The sequence below is a fragment of the Toxorhynchites rutilus genome, chromosome 3 (assembly GCF_029784135.1).
Source record: "Toxorhynchites rutilus septentrionalis strain SRP chromosome 3, ASM2978413v1, whole genome shotgun sequence".
NCBI classification, from domain to species: Eukaryota; Metazoa; Arthropoda; class Insecta; order Diptera; family Culicidae; genus Toxorhynchites; species Toxorhynchites rutilus.
The window spans coordinates 49,162,936-49,179,329 of NC_073746.1; the positions used below are offsets into that span (position 1 = coordinate 49,162,936).

The 16,394-nt window shown below is 39.0% G+C and overlaps 1 protein-coding gene across 1 annotated transcript in view; it reads right to left on the minus strand.

The window, feature by feature from the left end:
- Window positions 1-16,394, minus strand: part of LOC129774824 (carcinine transporter) — a 28,654-nt gene that overhangs the window by 8,849 nt on the left and 3,411 nt on the right. The window contains exons 2-5 of the mRNA XM_055778828.1: window positions 6,625-6,849; window positions 5,602-5,775; window positions 4,608-5,458; window positions 4,320-4,539 (exon numbers count right to left, since the gene is read on the minus strand). Of these exons, the coding sequence (XP_055634803.1) occupies window positions 4,320-4,539; window positions 4,608-5,458; window positions 5,602-5,775; window positions 6,625-6,849 (1,470 nt within the window). The remainder of the gene's footprint in view (window positions 1-4,319; window positions 4,540-4,607; window positions 5,459-5,601; window positions 5,776-6,624; window positions 6,850-16,394) is intronic.

Here is a 16,394-nt window from a genome sequence, read left to right on the forward strand (position 1 = left end):
AAGGCAAGCGAGGACAAAAGTACTCGCAGTTTGCATTTATTTTCAGAGCTGATTTCCCCAGAAACCTTGGTTTTGAAGTCTGTTAGGGAAACACATTTCAATCGGAACAAAAATATTTCCGACTAGCATGTATCTGCAATGCCAATTTCCCCAAGCTCCATGGATTTGGAGTCTGTGTTAGGGAAACACATTTCAATCGGAAAAAAAAATACCCCCGACTTGTATTAATTCACAATGCCGATTTCCCTTCGCTGCTCGGTTTTGAAGTCTGTGTTAGGGAACATTTTTCGGTGAGAGCAAAAGTCTCCCTACTTTCATGTATTTGCAATGCCGATTTCCCCAAGGCTGCTTGGTTTTGATGGCTGTGTTAGAGAAACCGTAAATCGGGCCAATCAAAACAAGGCAGTTAGGGCGTTTAGATAACACCTAATATTTTACAATTATTCGATTGTTTATCTAATGAAAAATAACATTTTGTTAGTTGCGATAGATGCGTAGAAATATTCCCTATCAATTGATGTAAACATCTTTCCGATCCAGTATGAAATGTTCGAGTTATAAGCATTCGAATTCTTTCATTTTTTCCTGCATGTTCTGTGTTTAAGTTTTCATTTTACCTCCCATATATTCCTGTTAGACGTAGTCCCACGTCAAAACAGGAAGAAATCGATTTCTCATTTTTTCCCGATATTTTTGTTCTATTTCCATTTTTGTTAAATTTATTAATTTCCTTTCTACAACTTGTATACATTTTGGCCCATACCTTTTCTCAGACTCTTTTCCGGTATTCTCTATCCAATGAGTATTATCTCAATTTTTTTTTTTCTTTCTTTTCTTCAACACAATTAATTTCTTCCATACAACTTGGCCTATAACTTTACTCATACCCTTTTTCGAATAATAAAATTGTGACTGGAAGATAAGTAAAATATTGCTTTATCGAATAACTTCGATAACTCTATTCGAACAATTTTGACGTAGGATTACGTCTTTCGGGAACATATTGGGGTACAAATTGAAAAACGAAAATCGATCGCGTCGTGAAAAATGTCCAATTTCAAACGCTTATTACTCATTCATTTCATGATGGATTGGTCAGATTTTTGCATCAAACGATTTCGGCACTCCATAACAATTTTTCACATTGAATAAAATAGTATATATCATGTATCTAACTATCGAACAATTGAAAAATCTCAACCCCTATCCAAACAGAGATACCCAGTCCTGATTGGTCGAAATTGACGTCATTTATATTTCGCGTTTCAGGCACGCTCTCTCCGTCATAAGTACGAGAACGTGTTCTTGGCATCGTGAAAGTGCAGCATCGAATCTGAGTGGCCAACAATTGAGCTGTGTTTCACATCGAACTTAAGTGGCAGTAGCAGCGGGGGAGGCGGGAAACATCGAGGCCAAACATCAACAATCGAGCTGTGTCTCGCATGCGTCTCCACTGCCACTAGTAGTGGCAAACATCATGGTGGTGAGGTGGTGAGGTGGTGTGAACAAAAAAAACCCAACAACCAAACCAAACGGCCCTTTTCAGGGCCAACAGATCATTATTAAAGAGTTTAACAATATATTTTTTTAAACATTTTCAAAATCAGCATGCGACAGACAGCCTAACGTAATCCTACGTAAACTATGCGGTCGTGTCGGACACAACCTCCTGTGACTTTTTTTTTTGATTTTCTAATTTCTGTATATTTTCCTATATTGACCCATGCTCACGTTTCAGTCTATAACTTTTCTCTTTCAAGATCAAGAAAAAAATATGGATGGGTTATACCTATGATATAACCGCAAGGTTGACGTAGGACTGCCGTTGGCTTAGTAATAAATTGTATTTCTTCAATTAGCAATAATGCCACCTCGGATGATCCTCATTGGGTGCGATATCGCCGCTGCGTAGTGCTATCTTTTGTATATTGATTAAAATAGCGAATGAATGAAACTATTTACGAATTCAATTGCAAACGAATCTCAATTTAAGTTAATTCATGCATTATGGTAGTAGTTATCACAGCAAATAGTTATCAACATTTTGCCTAATCATCAAACGGTATGCGTAGAAGTTCAGTGAGCTGGTGACATGAAGGGATATCTTCCAATGCAGTCTTGAATAATCGGGCCAAAGCGTTGCATTTGTACTCGCTTTTGTAGACCGTGATAGCAAAACGAAATCTGGAGTGTAGAAATGTTTGGGGTTATAAAAGTATTGCCGACTTGAATGTATCTGCAATGCCGAGATCCCAACTTCTTGGTTTCGGAATCTGTATTGGGAAAACACATTCCGGTTTGCAAAAATACAAGCGAGTACAAAAGTACTCGTAGTTTGCACCTTTCATCAGGCTTCATGGGTTTGAAGTCTGTGTTAGGAAAACATTCCAATTTGCAAAAACGCAAACGAGTACGAAAGTTCCCACTGCTTGCATCTAAATTTCTATGCCGATTTCCACAGGCTCCATGGTTTTGAAGTCTGTGTTAGAGAAACATTCCGATTTCCAGAAACGCAAGCGAGCACAAAAGCACCCGCAGCTTACATCTAATTTGCTATGCTGATTTCCACAGGCTCCATGGTTTTGAGCTCTGTGTTAGGGAAACATCCATCCATTCCAGCGATCGTACCTGAATCGTTGCGCAATCGTAACTGAGTGGATTTCCGAGCGGCACTCGCTTATATACCGATTGGTATGATTTCAATAGCCTGTTTTGAAAGCAATTTTAGGGCTATTGAAACAAGTTTTTGGATCAAAAAGTAACAAGCATATAACGCGTAGACATTTTATCTTTCGAATGAAGTGTTTATCATACCATTTCGTTCAGTTGTTTAGGAGCTATTAACGCTCAAAATCTCGTTCTCGGGCGTAACGCTTTCGTTTTCGAAATTTTGAACTTACACCCCGGTATAGAAATGAAAGACGTAGTCCTACGTCAAAAAAATTAACTATGTGGAAAGATGAATGATTCAATGCACTATCTAATGAGCATGATTTTGAAGGTTGTTACTTGATAAACAATCAATTTATTTCAACTGAAATAATTCATTATAGATTAAATCCAGCAAGACGTTGAACAGAAACTTGCACGCAACAAAACCTTTTATACGCTTATCTCACATAAGTCCGTAAAGAAGGAACGCCAAAACGAGAAATCTCGTGAGCGGTCCGCAAAGTGTTAAAACTGTATGCAAGTAAACTTCGGTACATTTGAGGTCTTTTCTGTGAAACAAATGGATGGGCATAAGCCGTAACTGAAATTCATACGCCAAACAGAAACATTTGATCAAAATTTCTCTTTCTGACTTTTTCGCGTTTTCGCTCCAGACACGATCAAGTACGTGTCCGGGGCGAAAACAGGATTTTCGGAAAAAAATCACATCCTTTGTAAGAGCAATAGCAACAACCACAGAGAATAGGCGTAATGTCACAAAAACCTATCATAAGATGAATCATAAGTAGCGGGACAGTTAGTGAAACTCACTAAATTCATGCCATATGTCAAAAAATTGAGGTTCACTTGGTCTAGACCATGATGTCGAGGGTTCCTAGAATCTTGAAGAGAAAAGAGAAAAATTGAAGTTGAAGAGCCACCATCTGTCTGTTTCATATCTCAAGCAGTATAGGCTTGGGAAATTCAATAAAGAATTGAATTTAAAAGAAGCCTTTTTACTAAACTTGTTTTCATATGGTGCCGATACTTATGATACACTCGTTAGAAATATTCTTACGCGGAAAAATTCTTATGGGTGTAACAAAAAGAAAAAAAGCGCAATATTTTTATTAACCTAACATTTCCAAAGTAAACTAAATTGTACAACCCAAAGTGTGGGAAGTTCGTCAGATCATAGTACAATATTTTGAATTGCAATGAATGCACCAGGCAAACGTATGTCGTCCAATGCTCGCTAAACTTACTAAAGGATCGTCTCCTATGTTTCAAATCAATTGGGCAATCAGTGAAACACAGGTTTCTTCAGCTCGTTAGATGGGAACTTTGCTCTCGACATTTTCGTGTGGGATTTATGCCCATTAGGCTTTTTCCGCGTCAGACTACTTCTAGTAGATTTTACACTTGATTCTCTGCGGTTATTTTTGTTACGTTTATTTCTTTTGAAATTTTTCCGGTCACGGTGATATGGTGTATCATGTAATCGACTTGAACATTTTTGATTTCTTAATGCTTTGAACGACAGAGTTCGTCGATTGGTAAATGCAAACAACATTCAACAGTTGTTTTCTACACGACGCATTTTGAATATGGCTTAATAAAAATTTGCTCATCAAAATATGACTGAAAATATGAATAATTCTACTTACCAAATACGTTATGAAAGGAATCACAATCAATCCCAGTCCTCCAATGTAACTGGAGGTCCCGATCCCGACACCTCGTACCTGCGTAGGATACAATTCTCCCGCGAAAGGATAAATAATAAGAAAAGAAGCCGAAATCATTGACTTCGATAGCAGGTAGAGGAACAGCGTCTCTGTAACGGCATCCTCGGGGAGAACTACAGTGGTAACACAACTAATACCCCTAAAATATTGATGAATGATCGATTATTACCTATGAAATCTTTAACGGAAAAAACAGAAATAATTTACCCCAAGATCATCAGCATACACATGGGCCACCGTCGGCCAAATCGATCCATAATGATCCAACAAATTATGTAACTAGGAATCTCCACCAGTGAAGACAGGAAGAAGCTCAGATACTGATTCTCTCCGAGCGACGGTCCGTAATAACTCAATCCCAAATAAACAGTCTCATTTACAAACCAATTCAAAGTGATAAGGAATGTTTTCAGTCTCATGTTTGGCGTTCGACAGAGATCAAACGCTCCGATCGATACTTCCTCCTTTTTCACGGTTCGTCTCTTCTCGGCCAGGACCCGTTCCTGCAGTTTATTCTTGAAAGCAGCAGGAAACTGCTTGCCATTCACTTTCGCCATCTTCTCAAGAATCTGTAATGCTTCTTCTAGCTTACCCTTCATCAGCAACCATCTGGGCGATTCGGGCATCACGAGCAAATACAGGAAGTAGAGTAGAAACGGTACCGAGGTGTACAATGTGAGCTTTACCCAATCTCGAACCAGGTAGGTCACTCCGGCTAGCATCATCAACCCAACCGTGTAAAAGGTACAAGTCATGACCGTCACAAATGACCGGTAGTTTGGCCCAACCAACTCGAGGGCTATGATGAACGGTATCTGGTATACGGCTGGGATCGTAAGCCCCACTATCACTCGACTGAAAGCCCACATCCCGAAGCTATTGCTGGCGGCTGTGATGAAGCTTCCCAGCAAAAGAGTGGCCAAGCAAGAGAAGTACGATATTCGTCGGCCGGCACGATCATTGAGCATCCCGAAAAGGTACACTCCGACCGGTCCACCGGTGTTTAATGCTACAAGTCCCAATGTGGGATAGATGTCATATTCGCAGACAAGATTGAACTGAAAGTAAATAAAATTGCAATAAACTATGTGGATTGCAGTTGCAGAACATAAAAAATGTCAACGTGATACCTTCCGGCCGGCGAACGCGAACGATCCAACCTTGACAACGGCTTAAACTCCACACAAACAAGTATACTTACATCAATCACAATCGATGACGTCACATAGGTGGTATTATATTCCCAACCTTCGCGACAGGGCTCAACCGGCCAAGAGTTGTTAGGGATAACCGCCGTCAGATCATTGTTGGCTAGAATCTCTTTCCAGTCCACTGCGTATCGGTAGCACTTACTGTACCCTGACTCTCCGTCGTGCTGAAAAGGAAACAAACAGTAACAAGGTCACAATATGCAACCATAACCTATCGCATACAGTTTGTTGCTTATTCAAACAATGTTACAAATACGGTATATGAACGAGCCAGACACTAATCACATGCTCGACAGCACGGCACTAGAAAATCATTTTCTTCTGTCACCTGTTGAATGGTACAAAGCAAAGGACGCCCCCGGCAGTATATAACATGTGCTCCACAATAGCGTTCTCAAATTTCCCGCATTTCCGGAATGTTTTGCGTCAGAAATAGTGTTCTATTTCTGCATCACAAATCGCCATTAGCCGGTTGTGCGTTGTGCTGTTGTGCCTGATTCTCACCGATTGAGTTCCTTTTCGCATAACTGCGTGTGATTCAGCAATTCTCGTTTACCTAACACGTGTACTTCTGTTTGGGTTAATCCGTTTTGACGATGGGGTACACTACCTTAGCACAAATTACCATTGGAAAGAGTTTAATCCACGATTAGAGAGGGATTTTCACGGTTTCGCGTGTTCCATATTGTGTATTGCGCAATTTTAAATTGAATTGGATTAATTTCAACCATTACTGCATTCAATATTTGAATGTTCTATAACACATTTCAATTGAAAGTGTACGAGAATCTTACTTTTACTCAAACAAAATAATATCTAGATAACACAACCGTCATTCGCACAAGCAACCGCTTAGATCATTTCCAATAACAAGTCTTCGACGAACTTGATTAATGAACTCTAGTGTTTAGCATTTTTAGTATTTTAATCGGCGATAGATTATTATCGCTCTTCCCGGCGCTTACTACATTGTTGACTCATCTAAACCTGTTAGCTACTGTCGCAGTAATTACCTCAGCCATTGGTATGCCGTACAGTTTTCTTTCCGCCGCACTGAAGTTCTGCAGCTCGGGAATTTTGCACCAGTACTCTTCGGGAACGTCTGTCATGAACAGCTGATTGAAGGCACAGAAGCCACACGGAATGCACGCTGGCAAACATATCAGCCACAGCAGCAGTTTCTGATATCGCCCGAACTCTCCTATCGCCGGCAGCAATTCGTCCAGATCGAATGGTTCCTAGGTGTGGTTTGGATAAATAGAACGTATTATTTCAGAGGAAAATATTCTTTTAGGAACATTTTTTTTGTATGTATAGCGCATCAAATAACGGGTGTTAAATAAAAAATGAGAATTTTTTCAATACCTTTCAGTAACTCAAATAAAGAGCGTAAAATTTTTTTTCTCCAAGCAAATTGCTCTTTGGGCTCCCTAGAAACAGTAGGCGTGTTTGGTTTTGCTAGTTTGAATTTAGTCAAAGCAAAGATGGCGTCGAAACAGCACGTGCTCCGCGAACGCATTGTACGGTTCTACGAAACGCATTTCCAGCAAGGAAAAAAGTTCACGGTGGCACATTTTAAGGAAGAAAATGTACCTGTCAGTACGGTTTATCGTATCCTGGGTTACCTGAACGTAGAGCGGAAGGTCGGAAGTGGTCGTCCGGTGACGATAATGACGAAGCAGAGGAAGACATCGTTAAAGAAGCTGTTTGACAACAAGGTCGGAAATATGGCTGCTCCCACGTATTGATCCATCGGACCCTCAGGATGGAAGGAATCGTCCGCAGGAAGAGGACGAGTTCGCCGGAGTACACGGAGGAGCAGATGGAGACGGTTAAATCACAGTGTCGGTGGATGACCAAAAAATACCGCGGGACGTCTTTCGTTCTGGGCGACGAAAGCTATTTTTCGCTGTCCAAAACGCATATTTCAGGAATAATAATTACTACTCCAGCGACAAGTCATCCACACCGCCTGAAGTGAAATACAAGTTCAAACACAAGTTTGAAAAAAAGGTTATGTTGTACATCGCCATTTCCGACCGGGACATTTCAAAGCCTTGGTTTAAGCCGAGCGGTCTGGCAATCAACCAACAAATCTATCGAGAAGAGTGCCTCGATAAAATCCTGCTGCCGTTCCTGAACGAGCATCACGCGGATGGGAAGTACGTCTTCTGGCCGGACAAGGCGTCTTCCCATTACGCCAAGAAGACGCTGGCGTATCTTGAGGAGAAAAAGATACCGTTCGTGCCGAAAGATCGTAACCCAACAAACTTGCCCCAGTGCCGCCCAATAGAAAATTTCTTTAGCTCACTCAGTGCCCTAGTGTATAAAAACACGAAGCAACTGACTACAAGAATCCGGAATTGTATCCGGAAAATGGACGTAAGTGCCGTACAACGTTCTTGTGAGAGCATCGCGACAAAGTTGCGTCGAACAGCAGACCACGGCCCTTACTCAAACATTCACTGACAATTTTTGAAGAAAATACATTATGTTATTAATAAAAAAAAACTGAAATCGATGAAAAAAAATTTTTTTTTTATATGTGATTGAAAAAATTCTCATTTTTTATTTAACACCCGTTATAATAAAAAAATATATTACAATTATGCCAAGAATGTTTTGTTCAGGAGCCAAAGAAAAATGGAAATGATGCATCCAAGTTATATAGTTGTGTTTCGGATTGATTTTTCATGATCTTGATCTAGTCCCATGTAGCATTATGAAGCATGGAACCAGGTGAAAGTCAAAACTCAGCAAAAGAAACAAATACAAAATCCCTTCCATTTCTCAGTATTTTTCTCTTACGCAATTTAGACGTATTAATCTTTTTTTGTTCACAATCGGCCACAGGTTCTCGATGAATTTAAAATCTAGGGATTAAGTTGACCCGGATGTCACATCAATTTTCCGATAAAAAAAACACTTTTTCATGAATACCTGTCTATTTTAGTGGCACTCCCAACCAATCGGCATGGCCGTCAATTCATGATTTGTTTAACACCATAAGGTAGCACGGATGCAACCTGATGCCGCCATCGTGGTTGAAGTTCTAAGTAAGACACGGGGCCCTCTGTCGGCTCTGATCAAATGGCTCTTCGATTCATCTGACCAAAGAAAGCCATGCAACTTTTTACTTTTCCTAAGACGGGTCAATCTGAATGACTGTATGCAGTACAACTACCGTTCTGAATCATATTTCGGACGCTTTGCACAAAATTGCACAAAGAACACACAGAATGACGCTTGGGACTAGCAAATCATTCTCGTTGTGCAATTTTCGGTGAATCGAGCTTTAAATGGTCAATAACGAAGCCGGCCACGTCCTTACAGTCACCAGGTGAAGGGAAGGAATGTTAGTATGATAAACGCAGCCCGAAGGCCAGAAGAGTCGCCTCTATAGCGTGGTTCCCTAGCGATTATCATGGAAGGGATAGGTGTTAGTAGGGAGAGGTAATAATCAGGATTCACTGAGGTAAGTGATGTGATTATGTAACGCGAACTATCGAACACTCGACAAAACAAAATTTCTAAAATATTATGGATCATACCACGTGGTCGAGATTATCTTTAGATTATCTTTTAATTGGCCTGGCTATATATTTTGTTATTTATCGTACGTACCTATCTAAATTCAATCGCGATGGCGAAGAGCTATCTTTGGGAAACCTGATAAGGAAACCGGAAAGTATTCCAGTGGAACCAATATACGGGTAATATATTCCGTTATTCATCGCGCGTACTCTGTATTGAACACTAATTCTATATCGAGAAGCTATGTTTCAGAAACCTGAGAAAGTAACCGAGAAAACTACACGGATATAGAATTTCTAATCTGAGTTTATAAACTCAATCTAGTGTCTGGAATTTCAAAACCAGGAACCAAAAACTAGTATAAATGTATAATTGCTTTCAACTACATTTCCACACAGAAAACCTGGAAAACTGTCGTGCAAAAATTCCTTTTTTTCCGAATACTGACAAAGAACTTCAGCAAACAAATTTTGAATGAGAATACTATTCAATAGCATCATATTTCTTTTTGTATAACATATAAAACTATTGAATAAAAAAATGCATTATTTATATAACCGCGACATTGTGTTGGCAACCCGGGCGAGAATAAAACAACTACACATCGGCTATACATGGTACAATAACTACACTCACAAAAAGAATCTAGCTGGTACACCAATACATCTATCGTTTAAAGCTAATAATAATCTAATAAAGAGAAGAAGAGATAACAACTTAGCTCTTCATTGTGTTGCGTCACCTCTCTTTCTTATTTTGCTGCGACACGAAACCAAGTGAACAATGAACACAAGCTTATTGACATATCAATAAAGGCCGTATTGAAGAACTCAAAAAAAAGATTGAATTGTCTCACTGAATTAAACTTTCATTTCTTTCAAAATGCATTCCAGACGTTTTAGAAAATTCCAATAAACTTGAATCCTCTGAGGTAAAAATCACATTGTTTCACGAACAATTCTACTTTTCTCGAACCGAGCAACAAAAACTCGACTAGCTCACAATGCGCACGATTGTTCAGCACTCATCCCGGACTCCCTTCAGCGCATTGAAAAAAATATCTTTATCACTCTTGTTGTCCGATATCAATTTTGTTACTTTTGCTCTATAAAAATAAATAAAAAAATTAGTGGGTTATATCTATGATATAACCGCAAGGTTCACGTGGAACTACCTTAGCTTAGCAATCATTCGTTTGTATTGATTAAATTCTTGATTGAATTATACAGTTTCCAAATTCAATTGAGTTCAATATATTTGCTCTGTGAGTGAAAAAAATTAACAAATGCCGTGTAAAGTCAATTCATTTATTGTGATTGATTGTTCTTCGTTACAAGTAAATTTAATGACGGACCTTTTACGTTTGGTATGATGACTAGAACAAAATATATGTACGGAAGAATTATCAAACGTTTGATGAACCAGCCTAAGGCTGAAAATCTTTCCAATAAAGACAAAAAAAAATTATCAAACTATTATTTTATTTTACATTTCCCTCTGAAGTTTACATCCCAAAAGTGTACATACTTCTCGAATCTCGAATTTGCTTGAAACTGGGAAGTTCATTCGCTTCTAGTGGCTGCACGATTTTCCCAGGTTCCTAAGTTTAGAAGATCATGTTAGGACAGACATATTCCACTCTGCACAAAGACAAGCGAGGACAAAAGTACTCGCAGTTTGCATTTATTTGCAGAGCCGATTTCCCCAGAAACCTCGGTTTAGAAGTCTGTGTTAGAGAAACACATTTCAATCGGAACAAAAATACCCCCGATTTGTATGAATTCGCAATGCCGATTTCCCCACGCTTCATGGATTTGAAGTCTGTGTTAGGGAAACACATTCCAGTCGGAGCAAAAATACCCCCGACTTGCATGAATTTGAAATACCGATTTCTCCAGGCACCTTGGTTTAGAAATCTCTATTAGGGAACACATTTCGGTGGGAACAAAAGCTCCCCCTACTTTCGTGTGTTCTTTTTCTTCTTTTTGGCTTTAAGAGGGTTTAAACTTTTCAGTTCACTCGCCTCTAGGCTCTTTCGTGTGCTTGCAATGCCGATTTCGCTGCTTGGTTTTAAAGTCTGTGTTAGGGAACATTTTTCGATGAGAACAAAAGTCCCCCTACTTTCATGTATTTGCAATGCCGATTTCCCCAAGGCTGCTTGGTTTTGATGGCTGTGTTAGGGAGACCGTAAATCGGGCCAATCAAAACGATGCAATTAGGGCGTTTAGATAACGCCTAATAATTTACAGTTATTCAATTGTTTATCTAATGAAAAACAACATTTTGTTAGTTGCGATAGATGCGTAGAAATATTCCCTATCAAGTGATGCAAACATCTCTCCTATCCAGTACGAAATGTTCGAGCTATAAGCATTCGAAATCTTTCATTTTTTCCTGCATGTTCTGTGTTTAGGTTTTCATTTTACCCTCCATATATTCCGGTTAGACGTAGTCCCACGTCAAAAAAAGATCTTCTCAACTTCACATCACGGACGCTTTACAAAAATTACAACCTACATCCAGGGTAAATTCATCTAGAAACCAAAAACTTTAAACGTTCAATGACTCTACTGTAATTACATCATACGGGTAGAAGTGACTTAACGCAGAGTATTGAAATCTAATGAATGTTGAGAAAAAAAACTATCTACGTTTTCATAAGAGCTCCCATGTCCCATTAGCCATCAGACTTTGGAAGATTGAACCAGTATTCTAATATCCAAATATAGAACAATATCGAAGAGATGTATTTTGAGATATGAAAATTTTCAATAATAAATTAAATTTCCGAATAAGTTTTCTTGACAGTGTATGTTTTTTTTCCTAAAAAGAATCATTGTCTTTCACTTTATCAAACAAAAAAAGGCTTTCCAACTATGATTTTTTGAGAAGACAGGCTACATGTCTACGTTAGGTTCCTGATGTTTTGGATATGATGAAGTCGATCTGCACTGCTGAACCATCTATTGACAAACAACCAAATAGTGAAGTGAACACAAAATTCGCGATACTTTTTGAACACACCTCGTACTATGGGCCAGCAGAATAAACGACCAAAACTTGTTGGGGAAACTGATCAACCTGACCACCCTGTCAACCGGTTATTTGCCGATTAAAAAAAATTAAGAAGGACTGTTGACAATTGTCACATTTACATACGAATGCGGTCTAATAATACAGGAACAAATAGAGAAGTAAACAAATACAAAACAATAAAAGGATTGATAGGTAGTACAAACATGGAAGATTAATAGAGAATTTACGATAATTTAGAACTGAAACATCACTTAAATAAACAAATTAAATTAACTGCAAATACACACAACATTTAATTACACATGGAAAATAACATGACAACAGATATAGTTATTGAACGTTACACAACAGTCCGACACAGATAGCGAAAAACCTAAAGAGGACTATAAATGTAAATTAACATACGATGAAACATAATATTATAATAATAGTTGAATAAAACTTCTAGCTTAAAGTATTTTGCAACATAACATTGAGTTTGCTAAAAAGAATTCCGCTACAGATTGGTTCCAACAAATATAGCCCACACAAAAATACATATTTCTCCATCACTCCAAGGCCAAAACCTGCTCACTTATCTCGGTGCAAACGAGACACGAAGCTTAAACTGACTGCATTTCCTGTCAATAAGCCGGTAGATAAAATACTCGTTTATTCTTCGAAAAGTTATCAGTACAACTGCGCTAATAGCCATCAACATTACAGTTGGTTGATACATATTCCTTCGATTAACCCTTTCTCTACGAGCGTCGTCTTTAGACGACATCAGAGTGATACTGCACATCGATCACACCATATGCATACTTTTCGGCACAGTGCTCCGTTCAGCGGTAGCACTCCGACGGAGCACACTGCCGAAGAGAAAGGGTTAAGCATCACAGCAATTCATCTGCCAGAACGCACATGGTCTTATTTAAGATTTCGCTATCATATCACAAGCATTATTTTCCTGTCAAGTACCATGTCCATGCGTATCAAAAGACTTCTTTAGGCGAGTGAACGTTCAATCAGTGTGGCACTAATAGAGGCCGTAGTAAGGCAACTTAGCATCGTTTTGGCCACGAATAATCCACTTTGCGTCCTGAATCAAGTAAATAAACAAAATTTAGAGCTGCACGATGTTTTATTTATTTTTCGTAAATAGTAACTATAACTCAAAAAACAGTTCAATTGTAAATTAAATTATCTCATTAGAGGGTAAGTTTTTCTAGCGACATGGAGACAACTCTATTATAGCATCGGAGTAAACGCGACACTCATGTGCAGTGTGACAGAGCAGGAAGTAGTAAAGGGTGTATCACATCAAATTGCATCACGGAAAAAACGCTGTAGAAATTCGCCCAGTAGACCGATCCTTTTGAAAATTTTAGACAGTAAAATAAAAACTATTAAACAACTTTTGGCATTTTCTTTTTATTCATACTTCGAGCCCAAGCCCGTATGCTCGCACCTTCCTCTTTACCCCGTCCATAAGGTTCTGTACAACGTCAGGTTGTAGTTTTTTTTGAACAGAAATCCATTTTCTCTTGAAGTCCGCCTCCGATTTGACAACTTTTGGGTTCTTCCGGAGGGCCTGCTTCATAATCGCCCAATGTTTCTCTATTGGGCGAAGCTCCGGCGCGTTGGGCGGGTTCATTTCCTTTGGCACGAAGGTGACCCCGTTGGCTTCGTACCACTCCAACACGTCCTTTGAATAATGGCACGAAGCGAGATCCGGCCAGAAGATGGTCGGGCCCTCGTGCTGCTTCAATAGTGGTAGTAAGCGCTTCTGAAGGCACTCCTTAAGGTAAACCTGCCCGTTTACCGTGCCGGTCATCACGAAGGGGGCGCTCCGCTTTCCGCAAGAACAGATCGCTTGCCACACCATGTACTTTTTGGCAAACTTGGATAGTTTCTGCTTGCGAATCTCCTCCGGAACGCTGAATTTGTTCTCTGCGGAGAAGAACAACAGGCCCGGGCTTGCGTCTTCCACACCATGTTTTGCCATTCGTCGCGGTTAGGAGCCTTCTGGACCTTGTATGTACGCAGGTCCTCCCGCTGCTTGGTCCGCTGGACGAATGAACTTGACAAATTCAGCTTATTGGCGACATCCCGGACCGATCTTCTCGGATCACGTCTAAACTGCTTAACTACGCGCTTGTGATCTTTTTCACTGACGGAGCCGTTCTTCTTTGCCGTTCTTCACCTTCCGGTCGATGGTTAGGTTCTCGAAGTATCGTTTAAGTACTCTGCTGACCGTGGATTGGACGATTCCCAGCATCTTACCGATGTCCCGATGTGACAACTCCGGATTCTCGAAATGAGTGCGCAGGATTAATTCACGACGCTCTTTTTCGTTCGACGACATTTTTCCAAATTTACGAAAAATTGACAGTGAAGCATGGCCAACGTGATCTATACACTCTTATCTGATTATAAGCGAAAGCTGAAGATATAATTCCTAAAAATTAAATTTCTACAGCGTTTTTTCCGTGATGCAATTTGATGTGACACACCCTTTATGTTTAAACCCCAAAAAACGTTTACACAAGTTTTGACACTGCATCAACTAAAGACAAAGGAGCTGAAGCTTTACTGACACATGGAATCGAGTCGCAATAATAAACGGGTTCAAAGATCCACCAAGAGGATTAGCAAAAAAATCTTGTCATAACATAACAGCAATGTCAGTTAGATACTTAAATCATTCGAGTCGCGATTCACAATAGTTCTACTCAAAATTAAGTTGAATTAACGATCAGCTAATGAATGAAGACTAATTGAAATATTAATTTGAAATTCCAATTGAATATTTCAATCATTCAAACTTTGTAAAAGTACCCCGATGAAAATTGAATTAACGCTTTTATTAACGAATCAATTTGTATGGCTCCGTAATCACGATATTGAATTGACTTTTACCAAATCACAACACCTCCGATGGTACATTTGTGAGGAATAAATCAAGTTGAGTAGCCATAATATTGCAAATCTCAATATGTTATTGTTGAGATCTCCAATGAAGAACACAACTTGTAAGCAGGGTTGTCAACTATAGTTTTCAAAAATCAGGAAGAATGAAAATAAAAATCAGGAAAAAAACAAGATAGTTTATACGAGGGTCACTATTTATATTTCGGGAATAGGAACAAAAACAAATAGTTAAGCTGCGAATATATTTTTATTGTTTTTCAAAGTACTCGCCACGATGATCGATACACTTTTGCATGCGTTTAAACCAATTTTCAAAAACATTTATTCCAATCGACACGAGCCTTTTTTTGAGCGATTGTCAAATTATGTGGGATCCAACGTGAACATAATTTTCGCACAACTAAGTGTTCATGTAAAATCGCATATATGCTGGTGGAACTAATGCTTAGGGATGCCTCAATCTCACAATAGGTTACATGACGATCTTGCTTAATCATTTCGTGCACAGCATCGATGTTTTCTGGCACTACAGTTACAAATTAAGTTGATTGACGCATTCTTGTTGTGATAATCCACGTCGAAAGTCGTAAAAAATCATCGCACGAAAATGTTCACGATTCAGTTCCATTTTTTTGCCGAGACCAAACTTTCAACTAAATATAAAATAAACAAATAGCGTTCGTATGATAAAATGTTCTGAGTACGTATATCGTCAAAAATGTCAAACTTTACGATGGAACCGTCAGATGGACTCACATGACATCAGTGTTGCCAATTCCCGAAATATAAATAGTGACCCTCGTATTGGGTTGTTCGGAAAATTCGTGACGATTTTTGGGAAAACGAAAACATCATTTTTATAAACAGATAAACGCCCATTTTTGGTCCACAATTATTTACCATGTTTCATATAACTTAAAAATTCCATCCTTCCAGAATGTGTTTACTTTTACATCGAAAACTAGTTATGGTATTTTCTATGTTGTCCATAGAGTCGAAGTTTTTGCCCTTGAGAGAATTTTGCAAGGACCTGAATCTGATCCAAAGTTGCAATAGCCGGATCAGCTAGTGGAATAGCACTTCAATTCAGACTCCAAAATAATTTGTAGTGTTGTCAAGAAGACAAAAAGACACATTGACTAATTATGGACTTTGTTTCTGGATCGCTGCCTTTAAGTTGTCCACTTGCATGCAGTACTTGTGATTGTTTGGTAGAAGCTCATAATCCACAGTTTCTTCCCAATCCCACCAGACACAGGGTAAAAATCGGCTTAAGGGTTAACTAAGTATTTCTCTTACA